The 21045-nt window shown below is 38.1% G+C and overlaps 1 protein-coding gene across 4 annotated transcripts in view; it reads right to left on the bottom strand.

Annotated features, from left to right (window-relative positions):
- The window catches only part of MRE11 (MRE11 homolog, double strand break repair nuclease), a 78105-nt gene that overhangs the window by 28309 nt on the left and 28751 nt on the right, over positions 1 to 21045 (bottom strand). For all 4 annotated transcript variants that reach the window (XM_025893520.2, XM_073887150.1, XM_025893521.2 and 1 more), the window contains 4 exons: positions 19022 to 19148; positions 16360 to 16460; positions 14563 to 14736; positions 7638 to 7700 (listed from right to left, as the gene is read on the bottom strand). In XM_025893520.2, coding sequence (XP_025749305.1) covers positions 7638 to 7700; positions 14563 to 14736; positions 16360 to 16460; positions 19022 to 19148 — 465 coding nt within the window. The remainder of the gene's footprint in view (positions 1 to 7637; positions 7701 to 14562; positions 14737 to 16359; positions 16461 to 19021; positions 19149 to 21045) is intronic.

Genomic DNA, 21045 nt, shown 5'->3' with positions numbered 1-21045 from the left:
TCTAAAATTGATCTATATATCCAAAGAGACCATGACTATAGTTTCTCTTGCTTGGAATAAAAAATTCCAGGTCTAAGAATAGGTGGGTAGAAAGCATTTCTGAGCTCTCTTGGTATCATGAAGTAAAGAGAGGCAGGACTAAATGAGATGAGAACAAAGCACATAGGGTAGAAGTAGGAGTGAAGTGGGAGGTGGGAGATAATCTAGCTGTATGATGATGATCTCAGCTTAAAGGAAATAACAGCAAAATCCCAGCATGAAGGGCTCAGCACAGCATTACCATGTAAAAAGAAAAAAACTTCAGGGAACATAACAAAAAATAAAAAGAAAAAGGGTGGCTCAGTCGGTTAAGCGTCTGGCTTCAGCTCAGGTCATGATCCCAGGGGTCCTGGGATGGAGTCCCACAACGGGCTCCTTGCCCAGCAGGGAGCCTACTTCTCCCTCGGCCTGCTGCTCCCCCTGCTTGTGCTCTCTCGCGCGCGTGCTCTCTCTCTGACAATAAAATCTTTAAAAAAAAATACAAAGAAAAAATAGTGGAAAAAGATTTCAACTCATTTTTCTTGTCCCAGATGAAGTATGGTCAATCCTCTTTATTCCCAGATTCTATATTTGCAAATCACCTACTCGCCAAAATTTATCTGTAAACCCCAGAACAATATTCCTGATACTTTTGCAATCATCTACGGACCAGTGCAGAGTGGTAAAAGTTCCGAGTCTCTCTCTCTTTTTTTTTTTTTAAGATTTTACTTATTTATTTGACACAGAGAGAGAGAGAGAGAGAGAGAGAGAGAGAGAGGACAAGCGGGGGAGCGGGAGAGGGAGAAGCAGGCTCCCCGCTAAGCAGGGAGCCTGATGCAGGACTTGATCCCAGGACTCTGGGATCATGACCTGAGCCGAAGGCAGATGCTTAACCATCTGAGCCACCCAGGCACCCAAAAATTCTGAGTCTCTCGACACACACATTCCCAGATGAAGACGAAGAATGGAACACTCAAGCCTTTCTGTTTCAGCTCTCACACTTTAAACAAGTGTCCTTTCTGTGGCATATTTAGTGCCACGTTTTTCACATTTTTGTGTGTTTAGTCGGTGATTCAGTGTAGCTGAAGTGCTGTCCAGTACTCCCAAGTGCAAGAAGGCTGTGATATGCCTTACAGATGAAATAGGTGTGTGAGATAAGCTTCATTCAGGCATGATTATAGGGTTGCTGGCTCTAAGTTCATTGTTATTAACTCAATATACATTAAAACAGAAACACACATGAAAAAGGTTATGTACTGCTCAGGGGATAAAAATGCTGTAACCAGTAGTTGGCAGGAACCCAATCCTGTTATATCCCCTAGGAGCAATACAGTTCAGTATTCACTAGGTTAGTGTTTGCAGTGACATAGAACATAAAGAAATAACAAGAACCAGCTGTACTTTTTAAAAAGTACACTGAAGGGGAAAAAGGAGACTTAAATTACATAATTAATAAGACAGATCTAAATTGATGTTATGTTGAGCTCTATACTCTGAAAATAAATATATACTTTTCAAGACCTCATGAAATGTTTAACTAATACATCATGGGGTGCTAAGAAAAATATCAATTAATTCTAAATAGTAAAGGGTATTATACAGTCTAATTGCCATGAATAAAATTAGAAATTAATGACAGTTAAAAAAACACCTGCCTCCAACCCACAAAACTAAAATTGCAGAAATCTAGAAAATAATAAAAATATTGTATACTGGAATATACAAAACAAAGCAGTGTTTATAAAGAAAGCCTACAGCCTGTTAAAAAAGAATGAATGAAATAAGTAAATTTGATATTCCATAAGTTAGGACAAGTAAAGCCCATCCAAAAGGAATTGTGAGAAATCAATAAAGATACAATCATAAAGAAACAAATTTTAAGCAAAAATCCATTCAAATTAGTAAATTTAAGAACTGATCCTCTGGGACAAAGCCACACTGATAAAAATCACTAACTTAATAAGAAGGAAGAAAAAACAAATATACATCATTAAAAATCAGAAGGGAGAGGAAAAAAGATTGAGGGGAAATTAAAAGAATTCTGACAAAATACTCTTCAATTCTAAGTAATTTGGAAAATAAATGACCTAAACGGATCCAAAGAGACACACAGTCTCAACAGACTAATAATAATAATATCAAAGAATAATGGGAGAAATTTGTTAAAGGAACAACACCCCTGGAGAAGGAACCACAACCACAAAGTTTCACAGGTACTCTATCAAATCTTCAAAGAACAGATAATTCCACTGCTCTTTCCATAGTGCCAGAGCATAAAGAAAGCAAGCTTCCCATTTCTTTGTACAAAGCCAGCATAACATGGTACTGAAAAACTGATAAAGGACTGCATGCACAAAAAGATTACAGGATCTCACTTATGAATATAAAAGCGAACAAAGAGAATCCAGGAACATATGGAAAAACCAGGATACCCATTACCAGAAGGTTCACAAAGTGGTAACAAGGATGGGGCAATAATAGAACATGTTTTAATATAATTCACCGAATTAATAAAACGGAGGAAAAATCCCACACGTTTAACTCCACAAATGTCAAAAAGGCACTTAGTTCATCACCCACTCTGGATTTGAACAAACCCCCAAACCCTTCTTTTGCACAAAAAATACCCTAAAATATACTACCCCCCCACACACATAGTGTGTGTGCACATTTTCCTGTGAGTGCTCTTACAGATAGACCAATGTCCTAGGCACAAAAACCAAATCAAACAAAAACTTCTGGGCAAAGAACATGACCAGGTGTTTCACGTAAATACAAATGGTTTATAAACATAAAAATCGCTGAGTCACTAGTAACAAAAGTAGTACAGGTTAAAAACAATAGTAAGAAACAATTTCCTCACCCCTTGGATTTGTAAAGATCAAAAGATGTCATAACACATCAGGATGACAAGGATGTGGAGAAATAAGCACTCCCAAATACAGGTTAGAACGCAAACTGGTGTCACATCTCTGGAATGATATGGCAGTTATCTAGCAAAAATTTAAGATGCATGTGCCCTTTTATGATTCTTTCTTGGAATGAATTACCCACCATCATTTCCAAATTTTATACCTTCCCTTTATCTAAATACCGTACCTTCATTTTATCATTTAACATTACACTCAAATATTTTAACTCCACTTTTCTGTGCAACAGGCTCTGGAGTGTACAGATATATATGAAGTATGTCACTTCTAAGAATTAGCACTGGAATTCTAACTGGCCTCAGGAGTGTAGGTCCACAGCCATCCTAAGTGCAGGGCCAGGGCCACTGGTTGGACAATGTTTCCATAAGCTTTTCTGTGAGATTCGAAAACCTCTCCTGGTAGTACACTTTTTTTTTTTTTTAAATTGTGACAAAATATATATACCATTAAATAGAACATCTTAACCATTTTTAAGTGTACAATTCAGTGGCATTAAAAACACATTCATACTGTTGTACAACATCACCATCATCCACCTCCAGACCTTTCTCATTTCAAACTGACACTCCATACCTGTTAAAAAATAACTCCCCATTCCCTAACCACCCCCTTCCCCTCATTACCACTATTCTACTTCCTGTCCGTATGAATTTGACTACTCTAGGGATCTCATTTAAGTGGAATCATGTAATACGCATCCTTTCAGCTGTCTTACTTCGCATAGTATAATGTTGTCAAGGTTCATCCATATTGTAGCATTACTGGAACTTCACTCCTTTTAAGGCTAAGCAAAAGTCCATCATCTCACACACACACACACACACACACACACACACACACACACACACACCGCATTCTGTTCATCTGTACACCTTTTGATGGCCGTTTGAATTGCTACCACCTTTTGGCTACTGTGAATGCTATAAGCATGGGTGTACAAATATCTGAGTCCTTGCTCTCAATTCCTTGGGGTAAATACCTAGAAGTGCAACTGCTAGGTCACATAATTCTATTTTTAATTTTTTGAGCAATCATACTATTTTCCACAGAAGCTTTTATATTCCCACCAGCAATGCACAAGGCTTGCAATTTCTCCTTACTCGTGGCAACACTATTTTCTTTTTTGTAATAGTCATCTTAATAAATGTGAAGTGGCTTTGTGGTTTAGAGTTGCATTTCACTAGATGTTGAGCATCTTCTCATGTGCTTACTGGTCACCTGTTTATCTTTGTAGAAATGTCTATTCAAGTCCTTCATCCACTTTTTACTGTGACTGAGTTTTAGGAATTCTTTGGTACGTTCTGAATATTAATCACTTACCAAATACGTGATTTGCAAATATCTTCTCCCATCCTATGGGATGCCTTTTCGCTTTGTTGATAGTGCTTGGTATTACAGTTTGAAAGAGGGTATCAATCCTGCCTCTAATTCAGGTAGAACACAGGAGACCAGAGGCTGGGTAAACTACAGACTATGAGTCAGACCAAGAATAGATTTTACATTTTTAAAGGATTAAAAAAAAAAAAAAACCCAACCACATACACAGAGAAGAGTATGTGACAAAGACCACATATGGCCTGCAAAGCCCAAAATATTTGCTGTTTGGCCTTTTATTTAAATGTGAACTTATAGTTAAAGAAAATACTTAAGAGCTTTTCAATGTGGTTTGAAAAGAGCTTCCAAAGAGGTTTTAAAGCCTCTTGGAAGGACTAACGCTTTTGTCTGTTAAATAATTTAAACATGGTACTAGGATTCATGTTCTGAGCTAAATGATTCTACACGGTTGGGAGTTATAGCTCGGGAAAGTCTCAAATTCCATTACAAGTCCTAAATAGTATGCTAAGACCATTTATCATATCCTATGGCAAGCTGACAATTACCTAGGAAACCCCAATTACCTACTAAAGTCTTAAAATATAGCTGAAAAATCTAAACCCAAAAGTGCTTTCTTCTGAAAAACTCCCAAATGCAATTTGTCAGGTCCTTTACTACCTTCCTTTTATAAAATATTCACTCTAATTCTTTAAAAGACTAATGAAAAACAGTTTAGGGGCTCCAAACACAAAGAGCATGCAAAGAAATGTTTCTGTAATCTATGTTAAATTGAAATGGTTAGTTAAGTTTAAATGATCCAAGAACCAAGAGTCATTTCTTTCTTCTAGTATTCATTCTTGCTATTTGGCAAACTCTTTTGTACTTTAAGGGTGCTCTGTAAGATGAATACAAATATAAATGTGGTAAGGGATCCCTAATCTCTAGCTTCCTTCTCTTAGCTCCCCAAAACCATCTTGTAAGTAGTATAGCAGTTCCATCTACGTTTCTCAGGAACAGTGATTTTTGATGTTCTGCACATCAAAAACTTTCAGAAATTTCACATTTTTAGCCATTCATTGGCCATGCATTATATTAATGTTGTTATAATACAAAGTTCTGGACATGGTATGGTAGAAAAGTCTAGACTTGAAGGTAGAAATAGGTTCAAATTCCACCCCACCGTGTAACGTTTACTGTGCTCTCAGTGTCATTTGTTTTTTTCCTCAGTGTCATTTGTAAAATGGAAACTGAAATTGTGTACATGACACATCTAGAAAAAATTCAGTAAATGAAAATTTAATGAATACCATTTGCCCTTTCCCCTTTAAAACAGTAATGAATAAAACCAAGTAGGTAACGTGTCCTGCTTTTTCCACTACACTGATGGAGGGGAATGACTCTGACATCGGGAATGCTGACTGTGATTCAGTGAATGGTGAGAGCTTTTAGTTCTATAATCAAGTACTGAAGGCTATTCACGAAAGGGAGGAAGGAGGTAGGAAACAAAACTGGCACTACTGCTAGTAATGTTAGTTAATGTTGCAAAATTCCCCATATTACATGATGGAGACAGTGTAAGTTGTACAAAGGGAAGAAACCTGACACAAAACTAGACACTGAGAAGATTATCCTCGCATATCCTCTCTAAAGAAAGGTTATTAACTGTTACTATACTGCTATTTCTACATAGTCTAATGAATTGGGACATAATTTGGGGGGGTGACTTCCCCACAGTAAGCACAGGGCATCACATTTTTGTAGTAAGACAGAGAAAAGAAAAAAATAACACCCAAAATGCTACGTTCCTATTCCTTAACATTCCAGGTAAGGCGCATTATTGGATCAGCCTAAAATCCTAAGTAGCCTGTATGGTATGACAGATGATGAAGTAAATCAGATAGAGACTTGGAAATTTTATTTGAAAAAGAAAGAAAAAAAGTCTATCTCACTGCCTTTAGAGATGGTACCAAAGAATTTTATTTTCTATTTTTTAAAGACTTTATTTATTTGACAGAGAGAGTGAGCACAAGCAGGGCGAGCAGCAGGCAGAGGGAAAGGGAAAGGCTGAGCAGGGAGCCCGACACGGGACTTGATCCCAGGACACTGAGATCATGACTTGAGCCGGAGGCAAACAATTAACCATCTGAGCTACCGAAGAATTATTTGATAACTGACTTTTCCTCTGTCAGGATCTAAAACTGCTTCACATTAAAGGCTGTGGTATCACCTAGTGGTCATCAGTAGATCAACCACTAAACAGGGATTCCTTTGGAAGAGAATTCAGAGGAAAAAGGAATAAACTGAGTGTCCCAGGTATTGACTTTTACCTAAGGAGTGTGTTTAAAACAAGGCAAAAAATATTTAAAGGGTGGCGGCGGGGGGGGGGGGGGGGGAGAAGGGTGTCTTATTAATTCTTTTTTGCTTGCAGCACAGAAAATAGTAGAAGATATAAAAGTTAATTTGAGGGATGTGTCGAGTGCTCCAGCTCTTTCCAATTCACCGCCTGTCAGGAGCAGTTCTGAAATATTTTCCCAAGTATAGCAGGACTGTTTTATTAATTCAGCGAAGGCGACCCTTTAGGTCATGCTAAGGTTTAACATTTTCTTTCTACATGCATCTGCCTCACCTACTAAACCAAGAGTCTCTGCTGGACACAAACCACACATTTTCCATATCTGTATTGCTAATGCAAAGTAGAATGGCTAGGTTGTAACAGATACGAATGAAAGCAATCAAGATAATCCCAACAATAAATTAGTTATCAGATAACCTTTAAATACTAGATAGTAATCATAAAACAACAAGGACAGAAAATCAGAAAATAGAAAAATCTATTTTCAACCATGAATTCACGAAGTACTAGATAGAGGCCCGAAGTTTCGGTAAATGGTTGCTAACCAGAAGTTCCTAAACCGCAGAGACTGAGAAAGACAGCACTGATGGTGATCAAGCCCATTTCAACATTTTAGAAATGTTGGACACAGTGGACACAGTGTATTTATCTATGGTAATACTGCTAGCAAAACACAAGTTTCTTCCTTTTTGCCCAAAATAGTATCAGCTCAGTAGGGTAAGATTTCATCTTATGCTAATAAGATGCTCTGATAGCAATTATGTATTATTTTGATTACTAAGGGCTCTTGTTGTATATGCTCCCCCCCCCACACACACAAATAAGTTTCTGACAAAAGCAAAAGGATAAAAAAGGAATACCGGCAAGCCGAATATTGGCAGGCTGCGCTGGTATAAATCTCCTCATCCAACCCCTGCTCAGTCCTATCTACCAAAGTAAGGTCCACTATTCTAAACAAACCTACTAGTCATTCTAGCTTAACAAACTGACACAGAAGCATAGCAATTTACGCGAGAAATTACCTCTCGAACTTCATCATCTTCTTCATTCGTGTTTTTTTGTCTGCTTTCTCTGAAACGGCGTACCTGTGTTAAAACAGTAAATCAAAAATGTTGCTTAATCCTATCACGGAAATATAAAACAATGGGCTACAACTGATTAAGAAATGCTTTCTATTACAACATAAAACGTGGGAATTTTTTGTTTCAAATTTTTATTTAAATTCTAGTTAACATATAGTGTAATATTGGTGTCAGGAGTAGAATTTAGTGATTCATCACTTACATATAATACCTAGTGCTCATCATAACAAGTGCCCTCCTTAATACCCATCACCATCTAGCCCATCCCCCACCCACCTCCCCCATCAACCCTCAGTTTGTTCTCTATGGTTAAGTCTCATGGTTTGCTTACCTCTTTTTTTTTTCCCTTCTCCTATGTTCATCTGTTTTGTTTCCTAAATTCTACGTGAGTGAAATCCTATAGTATTTGTCTTTCTCTGACTATTTCACTGGCTCTACCCATGTTGCTGCAAACGGGAAGATTTCATTCTTTTTGATGGCTGAGTAATATTCCATCGTGTGTGTGTGTGTGTGTGTGTGTGTGTGTACACCATATCATATCTTCTTTATCTATTCATCAGTCGATGGACATCTGGGCTCTTTCCATAGTCTGGCTATTGTTGATAATGCTGCCATAAACATCAGGGTGCATGTGCCCCTTCAAATCCGTAGTTTCGTATCTTCAGGTAAATAACCTAGTATTGCAAAATTGCTGGGTCATAGGGTAGTTCTATTTTTAACTTTTTGAGGAACCTTCATACTGTTTTCAAGAGTGACTGCACCAAAAACTTGGAAATTTAAGTACAGTTTCGTTGACTGATTAAAGAAATCATAGTTCCCTAGTGACTTACATTAATATTTCAGAACTGTACTCTAAAAAATATATATATATTGGCCCTAAGCAAAACTGTATTACCAGTTGCCAAAATGTTCCATGTCACTGAAAAATGGGTCTATTAGACTGCAAAAGAAAAAACTGATACCTATGAGTGTTATACTTTAGTAAAATAGTTAAAAACAAAAATCTCTTCTTTCAGAGGCTTGAAATACTTATTACATGGCTCAAATCATTCTTCGACACTTGGCTCTAAGACACCCAGGAGGCTCTCTAAAAATAGTATCTGGGGACACCTGGGTGGCTCTGTAGATTAAGCGCCCAACTCTTAATTTTGGCTCAAGTCATGATCTCAGGGTCCTGAGATGGAGCCCACATAGGGCTCTGCACTCAGTGGGGAGTCTGCTGGAGATTCTCTCTCTCCCTCTCTCTGCCCCTCCCCCTGCTCGCGTGTGTGCTCTCTTTAAAATATATAAATAAATCCTTAAAAAAATAGTATCTGAAGTGGGTGGGTCTCTGAAAATCATTTTATCAAGTCAACTACTAAATGTTTACTGTTTGCTGATAATGGTCCTGGAACCAAAAGGGAAACTAGAGATTCTTTTTTTTTAAATTCCTGCCCAACAGGCTCGTAGTTAGGTAATTAGGGAAAACCTCTATTTGTTTAGTAATTTACTTAGCACCTGTTTATGGAGCACCCATTATGTGCCAAGCACTATTATAGGAACTGAGAATCCAACAATGAACAAAATCGTTACAAATTCTGCCGCCATGGAGTTTAGGATTGTGTGCCTGTGCATGTAGCCAATAAACAAAAACAAAATAAGAAGTTATATTGTGTTTTAGAAGTTGGGTCGGACGGAGTTAATTTACAGCCAGACTAAGAACGCTCTGTCGTCTCTGGGGAGCCATTTATTTACTGATGTTTATTTACTGATGGTTTTCAACCTGTATAACCAGTTAGAAGCATGGCTTGATAATGAGACCAGAGGGGCATAAAAGATTCCCTGGGAACTTCTGCACAGATCTTGGTGTGTTCAATCCAGGGACCACTCTGTGCAAATGAGGACATGAGAGCTTACGTTTGGCTTCTCACAGGTCTCTAATGCCTGCCCATACTCTTTTCCTTGATGCACCATATCTTTTGCCTTTAAATAAAAACCTTAAATGAGTATGCTCAGTGGAGTCTTGAGTTGTTCAATGTTCAAATATCTGAACCCGTGAACGCTTTGCAAAAGACAGTAAGTGTGCAGAGAGAAATAAAGCGGGAAGAGGGTGAGGAATACTGACTAGAGGTCACATCTGAATAGAATGATCATGCAAGGCCGCAATGAAAAGGTAATTTATGAGCAAAGGGAATGAATCTTGCATAACAAGGAGAGAACATTCTAATCGAAGGAAAAAGTGTACATAAAGACACTGGGAGAGGGGTGCCTGAGGGGCTGAGCTGGTTAAGTGTCCGACTCTTGGTTTCAGCTCAGGTCGTGATCTCAGGGTGGTGAGATCGAGCTCCACATTGGGCTCCATGCTCAGCATGGAGTCTGCTTGAGATTCTTTTTCCTTCTCCTTTTGATCCTCCCTTGCTATTAAATAAATAAATAAATAAAATCTTTTTTAAAAAAGGTACTGGGGCAGAATGCATGGTATGTTCAAGAAATAGCAAGGAGGTTGCTGTGGCTCAAGAAGATATGAGGGTAAGAAAGTAACAAAAAGCCAGACTGAATAGGGCCTTGTAAAAAAAAAAAACTGTAAGGACTTTTTTTGAAGGCAGGAGTGACTTGATCTGAAATATGTTAGTATCACTGACAGCTGAAATGAGGACAGAATGGGGGGGTGGAGGAGGGGTACAGGTAGAAAAAGGCAGACAAGTCTGGAGGCTATTAGATTATTCTAAGTGAGAAATGGCAATGCGATGGACCTCTGGTACTGGTGAAGACTAGACAAGCAGTCAGATTCTATATATATTCTGAAGTAATGCCAAGGACTTCTAGACAGTCAGGATCCAGGTGACATAAAGAGAACCAACACAAAGAGCAAAGGCTGAAAATCAGCAATTCAGACTGGGAATGTTAGTAGTTTGAGGTGTCTATTAAACATCCAAGGAGAAATGTCTAGCAGGCTGCTGACTGCAGAAATCTTGAGCTGAGAGAGGGCTGGGCTAGACTTTTGAAAATCACCACCCAACAATTTAAATCCAGGCAGCTGGATGAGATTACAAAAGGAATATGTAGCAGAAGAGCTCCAAGGAGTGAGTTCCGGGGACTCCCAATTTAAGAGGCAGGAGAGATATGAGGAACCAACAAGAGAAACTGAGAATATGCACTGTGAGGCAGGAAGAAAAGCAGAAAAGGGTGGGGTCCTAAAGCCAAAGAGAAAAAGATTTCAAGAAGAGTTCAAGGGAGATTTAAGATGAACTGACAGTGGATTTAGCAATGGCAGTCAACGCTGACTTCGATGTGAGCAGCTTCACTGGAATGATGGGTCAAAACCCCCAGACGATGGGTATAAGGGAAAAGTGAGGGAGAAAAATCAGGGCAGCAAATATAGAAAACTCTGAAGCAATTCTGCTATAAAAGAGAAACAAAGAAGATGAGTAGTAGCTAAAGGGAAATGGAAGTGAAGAGGGCTTTTGTTGTTGTTTAAGCTAAAAGAAATGACAGTATGCTTGTTATGATTTGGTAGAAGGGATAAAAATTGTTTTTTAAAATGGCATAGTATGTAATAGTGCTCTAGGTGGTATATACCATTCCAAAAGTGCTAAGTCATTTGCAGAAATGAGTCAAGAGTAAACATACAGAGTAGGTGCCATGTGCTGCCGGTGTTCTGGGACTTCACATGTATTCTTTGGATCCTTACAACAATCTTGAAGGGGTTTCTATTATTATCCCCCATTTTACAGATGAGGAAACAGAGGTGGAGAGAGGTTAAAAAACTCACTGGTAGTTATACAGGTAGTAAGGGTTTTGATTTTGAACACAGGTGGTTTGGTCCAGAATCCATCCCTTATGCACCCTCTCAGGAGTCCTAACAACTCTCCAGGTGGGGATGCTGAAGTTATTTGCTTTTCTGTTTATCTGTGGGTTTTTTTTTTTATTTAAGAGTAGTTTTAGGTTCACAAAAAAATTGAGAAGGAGGCACTGAGATTTCTCATATGCCCCCCAGCCCCAGACATACATAGACTCCCTACTATCAACCTCCCTCCAGCAGAATCGGGACATTTGTTGTAAATGATGAGCCTACACTGCCACATAATCACCCAAAGTCCAAAGTCTGTTGTTGTTGTTTTTAAGATTTTATTTTTAAGTAATCTTTACACCTAGCATGGGGTTCAAACTTACAACCCCGAGATCAAGAGCCACTGATGGGGCCAGCCAGGTGCTCCCAAAGTCCAGTTTATATTTTGTTCACTCAGTGAGCTAGGAGTCTGGAAAAAGGTATGATGACATGTATCAACGTAAGTTATAGTATCATACAGAGGAGTTTCACTGCCCTAAAAATCCTCTGTGCACCTATTCATCCCTTTCCTTGCTCCTCACTAAACCCCTGCAACCTCTGATCTTCTTACTGTCTCTATAGTTTTGCTTTTTTTCAGAATGTTGTATAGTTGAAATCATACAGTCTGTATGATTATATACTTGATGATGTTGTATAGTTGAAATCATAATCTTTTTCAGATTGGTTTTTTTTCACTTAGTAATATGCATTTAAGATTCCTCCATGACTCTTCACAGACTGACAGTTCCCTTCTTCTGGCCTAAATAATAGTCCCTTGTCTGGATGTTTCACAACTTATCCATTCACCTACTGAAGGACATCCTGGTTGCTTTTAAGTTTTGGCAATTATGAATAAACCTGCTATAGAAACCTGTGTGCAGGTTTTTATGTGAACATAAGCTTTCAACATATTTAGGTAGATACCAAGGAGCACGACTGCTGGATCATATGGTAAGAGTATATTAAGCTGTTTAGGAAACTGCCAAACTGCCTTCCAAAGTGACCATAGTACCATTTTGCATTTCCACCAGCAATGCGTGAGCTTTCCTGTTGTCTACATCCTCACCAGCATTTGGTGCTGTGTCAGTATTCCAGATTTTGGCCGTTCTAATAGGTCCATAGTGGCATATTTCATTGTTAATCTGCATTCCCTGATGACATATGATATACAGTATGTTTTCACATGCTTACCTGCCATTTGTAAATCTTTGGTGAAATATCTATTAAGGTCTTTGGTCTGTTTTTACAGCAGGTTGCCTGTTTTTTATTGCTGAATCTTGTTTTGTTTTTTTAAAGATTTTATTTATTTGAGAGAGGGAGGAAGGAGGAGCAGAGGGAGAGGGGCAAGCAGACTCTGGGCTGAGCATGGAGAGTGACACGGGGCTCAAGCAGAAACCAAGAGTCAGACGCTTAACCAACTGAGCCACCCAGGCGCTGCTTATTGCTGAGTTTTAAGAATTCTTTGTATTTTTTGGATAACATTTCTTTACCAGATGTGTCTTTTACAACTGTTTTCTCCTCCAAGTCTGTTGCTTGTATTCTCATTCTTTTGACATTGTCTTTTACTGAGCAGTTTCTCATTTTGATAAAGTCCAGCTTATCAATTCCTTCTTTCACAGATCATACCTTTGGTGTCGTACCTAAAAAGTCATTGCCGCACCCAAGGTCATCTAGATTTTCTCCTAAGTTATCTCCTGGGAGTTTCATAATTTTATATTTACATTTGAGTGGGATGATCATGTTTTATTTCTGGTACTTAATGGAGAAATGCATCCCTGCCAAAAATTTATGAACCCCATATACCCAGTGTACTTGGCATGGAATATTACTAGCTGCATACTGACATCATAAGGCTTTAAGAGAACCATGTTGACTAATTCAAAGCACTAAAATCAAAATCAAAGGGATTGAGTTTTAAAAATAATGTTTTGTTCTGCTTAGAGGGAATCTAGAAGATACAGAAAATGATCCCCTATAATCCCATTACCTGAATATAACCAATGATAATGTTTGGAATATTTTCTTTCATTCTTTGCACGTACACACACACTCACATATAAAATAAAAATCACTGGAATCATAGTGTATATAGTTTTAAATCTATGGCATTCTTTCCCCACATAACAGTGAAAATACTTCTCCACGTTCTTCAAAAGTGTTATTTTTAATAGCTGCACAATATCTAGTGTGTATGTGCCAACATTTACTTCATCATTTCCCACTGCAGACAACACTTAGATAAATTACTCCATACACAAATTTCCACCTCACTTTGTCTTGGGAAAGGGCTGAGTTAAAGGAGAAATCTTAAGCCTCTTGATGAACACTGACAAACTGCCTTTCAATGCAGCAGCTCAAACTTGATACTCCCAATAGCAGCATACTAAATACTCTCCTCAAATTGCTGTCACTCTGACAAATAAAAAATACATGTGAGTTCCTTTGAACAACATTTTCATATGCTTACCATTTGTTTTTCTTTTGTGAACCACTTATTCATGTCTTTGTTCATTATTTCTATTGAAATGTTTACTACTTTTCTTAACATTTACTAAGATACTTTAATATTATGAGTATCAACCTTTCTTCTGCCCACATACAAGTATGTTCTCCATGTCAATACATTTTGTTTTTTGATAATCTGACATACAAACATTTACAATTCCTACGCAGTCAAACCTGAAGAGCTTCTCCTCTGATCCTTCCACTGTTTTTATGCTTAGAGATGAATTTGAATTTCTAGATGAAATTCAAAATCTCAATCAAAACTTACTAAAAAATTGAAAAGAAGTTTTCATCCTGTAAGGTTCATTTTAAAGCATTTTCAAGAGAAGATCCTATCTATGGAGAACAAAGCTAGCATTTAATGGATTTCAATCCTGTTTTAAGATTCTGTTCCAGACCTTTTTACTTTAATCCTCATTTTACGAACTCAATTTTATAGATGAGTAAACTAAACAAATCAAAGAAGTTAAACAGTAGTTTAATAGAAAGAAAAGTCAAAGCTACTCTTAAGGAGTGAGTGTCTAACTAGCTTCTCCACCCCAAATTGGTTACCTCTTCATCGATTTTATCTTCTACGGCATCAATATGACGCTCTTTAAGAAATCGCTGTGTTTTTTCCAACTGGTATTTCACTAATTCCTCTATGGCATCTTTTTCTTCCTTGTCCACAAATTCTTGTACTGCTTCACCCATTCCCCTTTCTGTTAGAAGTGAGAGCTGCACATTCTGTAAAAGAGGTACAAATCACTGGATGCAGAAATCAGTATCTATTCCTTACCAAATAATTCTATATGAGCAAGGAAAATTAGAGTATAATGTTACCAGGGGAAAAAGACAATAAAGTTATCTAGTTGAAGGGAAAACAAAACAAAACAAAACAATGGACAGTAAGTAAGCCTACTAATAAATTTTATGAGCCAGAAGAAGTCAAGTAAAAATAAGAAATGGGAGTAGTTTTTAAGACAGGTGGGAATGCAGAGGACTGAGTGGTTGTGATGTAGAGTCCTGAAATGGTAGCTGATGATTAAGAGATTAGGTTAACCAGTGTAGTGGGCAGAGTAACAGCCCCCTAAAGATGTCCACATCCTAATCTCTGGGCTGTGAACATGTTACACCGAAAAGGAAAACTACGGTTGGTTACAGATGGAATTAAGGTTGCTAATCAGCTGGCTGCACAATCAGGAGATTACCAGGGACTGTGCAGGTGGGCTCAGTGTAATCATGAGCATCCTTAAAAGTGGAAGAGGGAGGCCAAAAGAGGGAGTTGGAGGGAGATCAGACTGGGTGAAAACGGCCAGAGAAATGTAACACTGCTGGCTTTGGAGGTGGAAGGAGGAGGCTGTCAGCCAAGAAATGTGGACACCTCTCGAAACTGGAAAAGATAAGGAAATGGATTTTCCCCTAGAATCTCCAGAAAGGAACACAACCCTGCTAACACCTCAATTTTACGCCAGTGAGACTGGTGTCAGATTTCTGACCTACAGAACTATAAGATAACAAATGTGTGTTTTTTTTTTTTTAAGATTTTTTATTTATTTGAGAGAGAGAATGAGATAGAGAGAGCATGAGAGAGGGAGGGTCAGAGGGAGAAGCAGACTCCCCGCCGAGCAGGGAGCCGGGAGCCAGATGCGGGACCCGATCCCGAGACTCCAGGATCGTGACCTGAGCTGAAGGCAGTTGCTTAACCAACCAGGTGCCCCAAATGTGCATTATTTTTAATTATGAAGTTTTATGTGGAAATTTGTTTCAGCAGTAATAGGCAATTAATAGAACCAGATCTAAAGTGGCACAAACTCATGACAATGAAGGTAGCCTTACCATCCTGTGTCTGTCTTAATAAAGTAGTTCTGAAATTACATCTAGATGCAAGAGAGGTAAATCCTGGATTCAGAAATATGCAGTAGAGGGTGTCTGGGTGGCTCAGTTGGTTAAGCGACTGCCTTCGGCTCAGGTCATGATCCTGGAGTCCCGAGATCGGAGTCCCACATTGGGCTTCCTGCTCAGCGGGGAATCTGCTTCTCCCGCTGACCCTCCCCCCTCTCATGTGCCCTCTCTCTCTCTTTCTCTCTCAAATAAATAAAATCTTAAAAAAAGAAATGCAGTAGAGATAAAAAGGAAGAGCAAAACAACAGTAACAATAATAGCCACAATAACACCATTAATTCAGCACTGATTTTTCCTGATGAAGAGTAATCAGAAGTGAATGTAATTAATTGCTGTCCCACTTAGTTCATGGAAACATTGTGAGGATCTCTTTTGTTTGAAATATCAATTATACATATCCCAAATTAAAGTCGGTTATCCTCAGAGAGCCATTCTTCAACATGTAGGCTATAATTAAGAAATTACCTTCTCTGCAGTCTGAAAATACTGTTTTACAAGGTCTTCTACTCTTAGGGTTGTTCCTTCTGAAGGTTTTGTGATGAGCTTTCCAAAGTTGATCTCTTCTCCTAGAAAAAAGAAGTCCGTGGAAAAATAGTAGCTTCTGTGACAGTGTAAAAGTGCCCAAACTCATGGCAGGTTTGGTTCAGTACAGGAGGTATGGCCAAACTTGATTAATGATCAGCTTGCTCGGTCAACATGGCAAATTTTAGGCAAAAACATGGCATTATTGCTAATAGCCACAGTCTTTTCCTCAAAACGTGTATTTCTTTTCCTATTCCAAGTCTTGGCTCCTATAGCTATTCTCAAAGGGTGATCTTCAGACCTCTGTTCTCCAAGACCATTTCAGGGAATGTTCAGGACCAAAACTTTTGTAACGACACCAAGATGCTATTTACCTGTTCCGCTACATTGCCATTTGCCCTGATGATACAAAAGCAATTGTGGGTACAATCGCCGGTTCCTTATTATAAGTCAAGGCAATGGCTTGGAACTGTATAACACTCACCACCACATCTGCACAGCTCAAAGCAAAACAAAGAAAGCCAGTTTCACTTAAGAATGTCCTTGATGAAACTGTGGAAATTATTCATTTAATTAAATCTCAGCCCTTTTTAATACTGTGTGAGACAAATGGGATGTGTGCTTACAGCACTTTTGCTGCATTCCTAAGCAGGAGCGCTGTCTCACACATAGTAGGTAAAGCATACAGTGAGTACAGGAGGAAGCCAAGAAGCCAAGGGTCCAGGACCTACTCTGCTAATAACCTTTGTCAGGGAAACAAATATTAACTGTCTAGTGGATGTTGGACCTGGCCATGAAAACACAATGGTGAAAAGACAGGATCCCTGACATAAGAGCAAATGATTACAATAAAGGCGGGAAATGCTATGAGAGGTAAAAACAGAGAGTATGACACACAGAGAAGAAACAACCTAATTCTTCTCAGGGAAGGTTGAAAATAATGTGCAGGTATCAAATGCAGCTACCATTTGAATCAAGACTTGCAGAATGAATAAGATTCACTAAGCAAAACAGGAAAAAGAAAAAACTACTTGAGGCAGAGGGAAAACTATGTGCCATGGCCTGGAGGGTCACACACAACATTCAGTGTGTTTCTTGCAAAGTGTTGAAGACAAGTGAACGGAAATCTTTTTCAAATCTCAGGACAGTAGAATTAATACAGCTTCCTAAGTACAATCACTATATTTTATGATGCCGGATACTATGTTTAGACTATTTACACACATCGTATCATCTAATCCTCACCAGGACTCTATGAGGCAGGCTCAGTTATTATCCTGATTTCACAGGCAAGAAGATCAAACAGAGAGCTCATGTAAATTGTACAATGTCACACAGGTACTTGAGGTGTAGAGCTGGCCAAAATAACAAAAAATGCTTTCAATAAAACACGCAAAAGGGTTATTGTTTCCATTTAGCAATTTATGTTTAAACCAAAAAGGAATCATTAGAACAAAACTGACTATGTACGAAACTCAAGTAACAACGTACCAGTTCTATATTCTGTATTATTATGAACAGTACACCCATAAAATCTCAAGGGATTGATAAGCATGGACAATTAAAGTAAACCACTATCAATAAGTAAGTAGTTAAAATTCATAGCATAAGAAAATAATTATCTGGGCGCCTGGGTGGCTCAGTCATTAAGCGTCTGCCTTCGGCTCAGGTCATGATCCCAGGGTCCTGGGATCGAGTCCCGCATCGGGCTCCCTGCTCCGCGGGAAGCCTGCTTCTCCCTCTCCCACTCCCCCTGCTTGTGTTCCTGCTCTTGCTGTCTCTCTCTGTCAAATAAATAAATAAAATCTTTAAAAAAAAAAAAAAGAAAATAATTATCTGATAAGGATTTTTTCCTAAAACAATATTTTATGAGTTCCATTTAAATATCTGAACGAATGTTTCAGGTTGAGTTAACAGCACACAGAATTTGGTCACAATTTGAAACTGAAAATCGAAGCTTATTAATAAAAAACCTAAGTAGCTTTACCTATAAAACAAGGGCCATATTTTTCTATAAAAATTCTCTGCATTAATAGTTTTAGAAGAGGCTCTTATTTAACATGATCAACATTTCTTGTGAAAAAGCACTATTTCAGCTGGATGGCCTATTTTTATAAATGCACTTAAAATAAGGGCAATTAGTTTTTATGAAATTTAATTAGGAATTAATTATCTGATCATGAGAAACATCAAATTATGATACTTCTTATTCCAAGACTGCAGTCTTCCTAAATCCCTATGTACTCAAAAGTTGAAATATTTGATGCAAAATTTGAGTATATTCTCTGAACACTAATAATGTATAGTCAATAATATATATTTTGAGCAATAAATCTTTAAAGTCTGTGTGCACTGTTACTCAGCAGCACTGTTTTTAAAAACTGTATCTCCAGAGAAAGCCTTCCCTTTCTTTACTGTTATCCAGATTTAAAATGATTGCTATCTAATTTTCAGAAGACAAGCGATTTAATTATTCCAACTGCCAGTTTAAGGTATCAGAAATAATCATATAAAAATATTTTCATCATTTTCTGTTTCTTTTACTAAAGACTGATTTTTGTAAGCCCTATAAAAAGTATTTAATTTGTGAAAATAACTAGCTTACCCGTGTTTTTCTTTTGTTCTTTATGTCTGAAAAAATGGATAACATCTTTTGGATTAGCTACCCGATCCACAAATTTCTGGCTAAAGCGAAGAACACTGAAAGGCTCAAAACCTCCACTATAGTCCACCTGGAAATACAAAATAAGCTATGAGGCCTAGAAACAACAGTTTACCAATTTCATTATTTATGTTTATGCTCAATACTTTAAAGCTAATAAATGTTCTACAAGTCATGTTAAAGATCATGATGTGTGTTAGACCTTTTATTCTGTTGAGAAAACAAAGCTTCAAAGGTTTATGAGCTTACACGAGACATTTTGCTCAATGGACCCAAGATACATCAAGAATTCCCACAAGGTCTGAATGTTTACATCCCCCTATGATAACATTAAGATAAGAGCCTAGGTACCAGGAGTACCACCAGGAAAGGAGGTGAAATTTCTAAACATAAATACTTAAACTTTCATAACAGAAAGAAAATTCTCTCCTAAAATAAAATGCCAGCCCTAGATGCATTAGTTAATTGGACTATCATCTTAGGGGTATACTTTCACACTAACAAAGACATGCTGGAAAAGTCATGCAGGAAAAGAATCCAATGTGAGCTTTGAGAAATGATTACCTTCAAAGTACAGTATCTATTTAGAAGTCACAGTCCCTCTCAAGGCAGACTCTAAGTTAAGAAATTTATAGTCATACAGAGACCTTTCCAAAGAGAAATGCATACTACATTTTTTTTTCCCAAGAGATAATAATCATTTCCCTAAACTAGCTGTTCTAAAGATAGACTCTGGGAACCAGCATCGTACTGCATCACTGGCCTATCCAAATTCCCCTAACCTCCACCCAGTTTACACTCTTCATCACACTTAGCACGGGCTGGCATTTTGCTGCTACCTATTTTTTATGTCTCTCCTCACACTTCCACCTCCCATAAGCCCCATAAATTCAAAACCTCCTGTTTTATCATCACTGTGTCCCCTAGCATGCAGAACAAAATGTACTCAAAAAGTATTTGTTTACTGAATCATAAAATTAGTGAGAGCCCCCTAGTTGATACAATGTACTTTTGGACTATTACTAATGAAAATACCTATTCTTTTGTTTCATGAATGATTTAATAATTCACTGTGTTTAGCAAAAGGAGTGTCAATTTTCTATTTAACTGTACTTGGTTCTAATGGTATTAGGCAGACATGGATGAGAAACATGGGATCTTTTGCCCAGATAAAGAGAACTATGTGGTTCTCCCAAAGCAACTATGTATTACATCTCTACAGCAACCATGTTATAAAACAGAAAATGCTAAATGCTCAGGTTATTGGGTCTCCCCAAAACTCTTCTATACATTTTATCAATGATACTCCAGCTTAGGTTGATTTGTAATTTTCTGCTCCCAAGAGTCACAAAACTCATTCACTAAGCAAACTTTACTGAGGAGTCCACAATGTGCTAGGCACTCTGCTAAGGGCCAGGGATACAGCCATAAGAAAGTATAATCTTGGTTGTCAAGAAATTCACAAGCTGACTGGGAGGACAAACATGTAAATAAATAAGTACAAGCAGAATAGGATTGGTACTTAACAAGTACATACAAAGCAGACCGACGGCACAAAGGCAGAAGCACTGATTCTGAAGGGAGATCAAGACAGGCTCTTGGAAAAGGGAAAGCTTTAAGTGGATGTTGAAGGAGATGCTATGGAAGGAGAGAAGCACATTCCACACAGCAGGATCAGCATGGGCGAAGGTACAGAAGAGTGAAATAAACTCCACTGAACCCAGGGAACAGTAACTTTTAGTCTAATACAGCTGGAACTTAGAAGGTTCTGGCAGAAAAAGGAGGTAGAAGCCAAAGAGGTCGGTTTTGACCAGGTCATTGTAAACCCTTGAATGCCATGCAAGATTTGTTCCTATTAGCACTAGGGGATCATTAAGTCATTTTCAGCAGGAAAGTCATGCAAGACTGACTGTGTTTTACAAAGATGACTTTGGCATTAGTGTAAAGAGGCTAGAGGTGGGGTGGGG

The sequence above is a fragment of the Callorhinus ursinus genome, unplaced genomic scaffold (genome assembly GCF_003265705.2).
Source record: "Callorhinus ursinus isolate GAN/ISIS: 27379988/994484 unplaced genomic scaffold, GSC_fseal_2.0 scaffold76, whole genome shotgun sequence".
NCBI lineage: Eukaryota > Metazoa > Chordata > Mammalia > Carnivora > Otariidae > Callorhinus > Callorhinus ursinus.
This window is presented reverse-complemented; position numbering and strand designations above follow the sequence as displayed.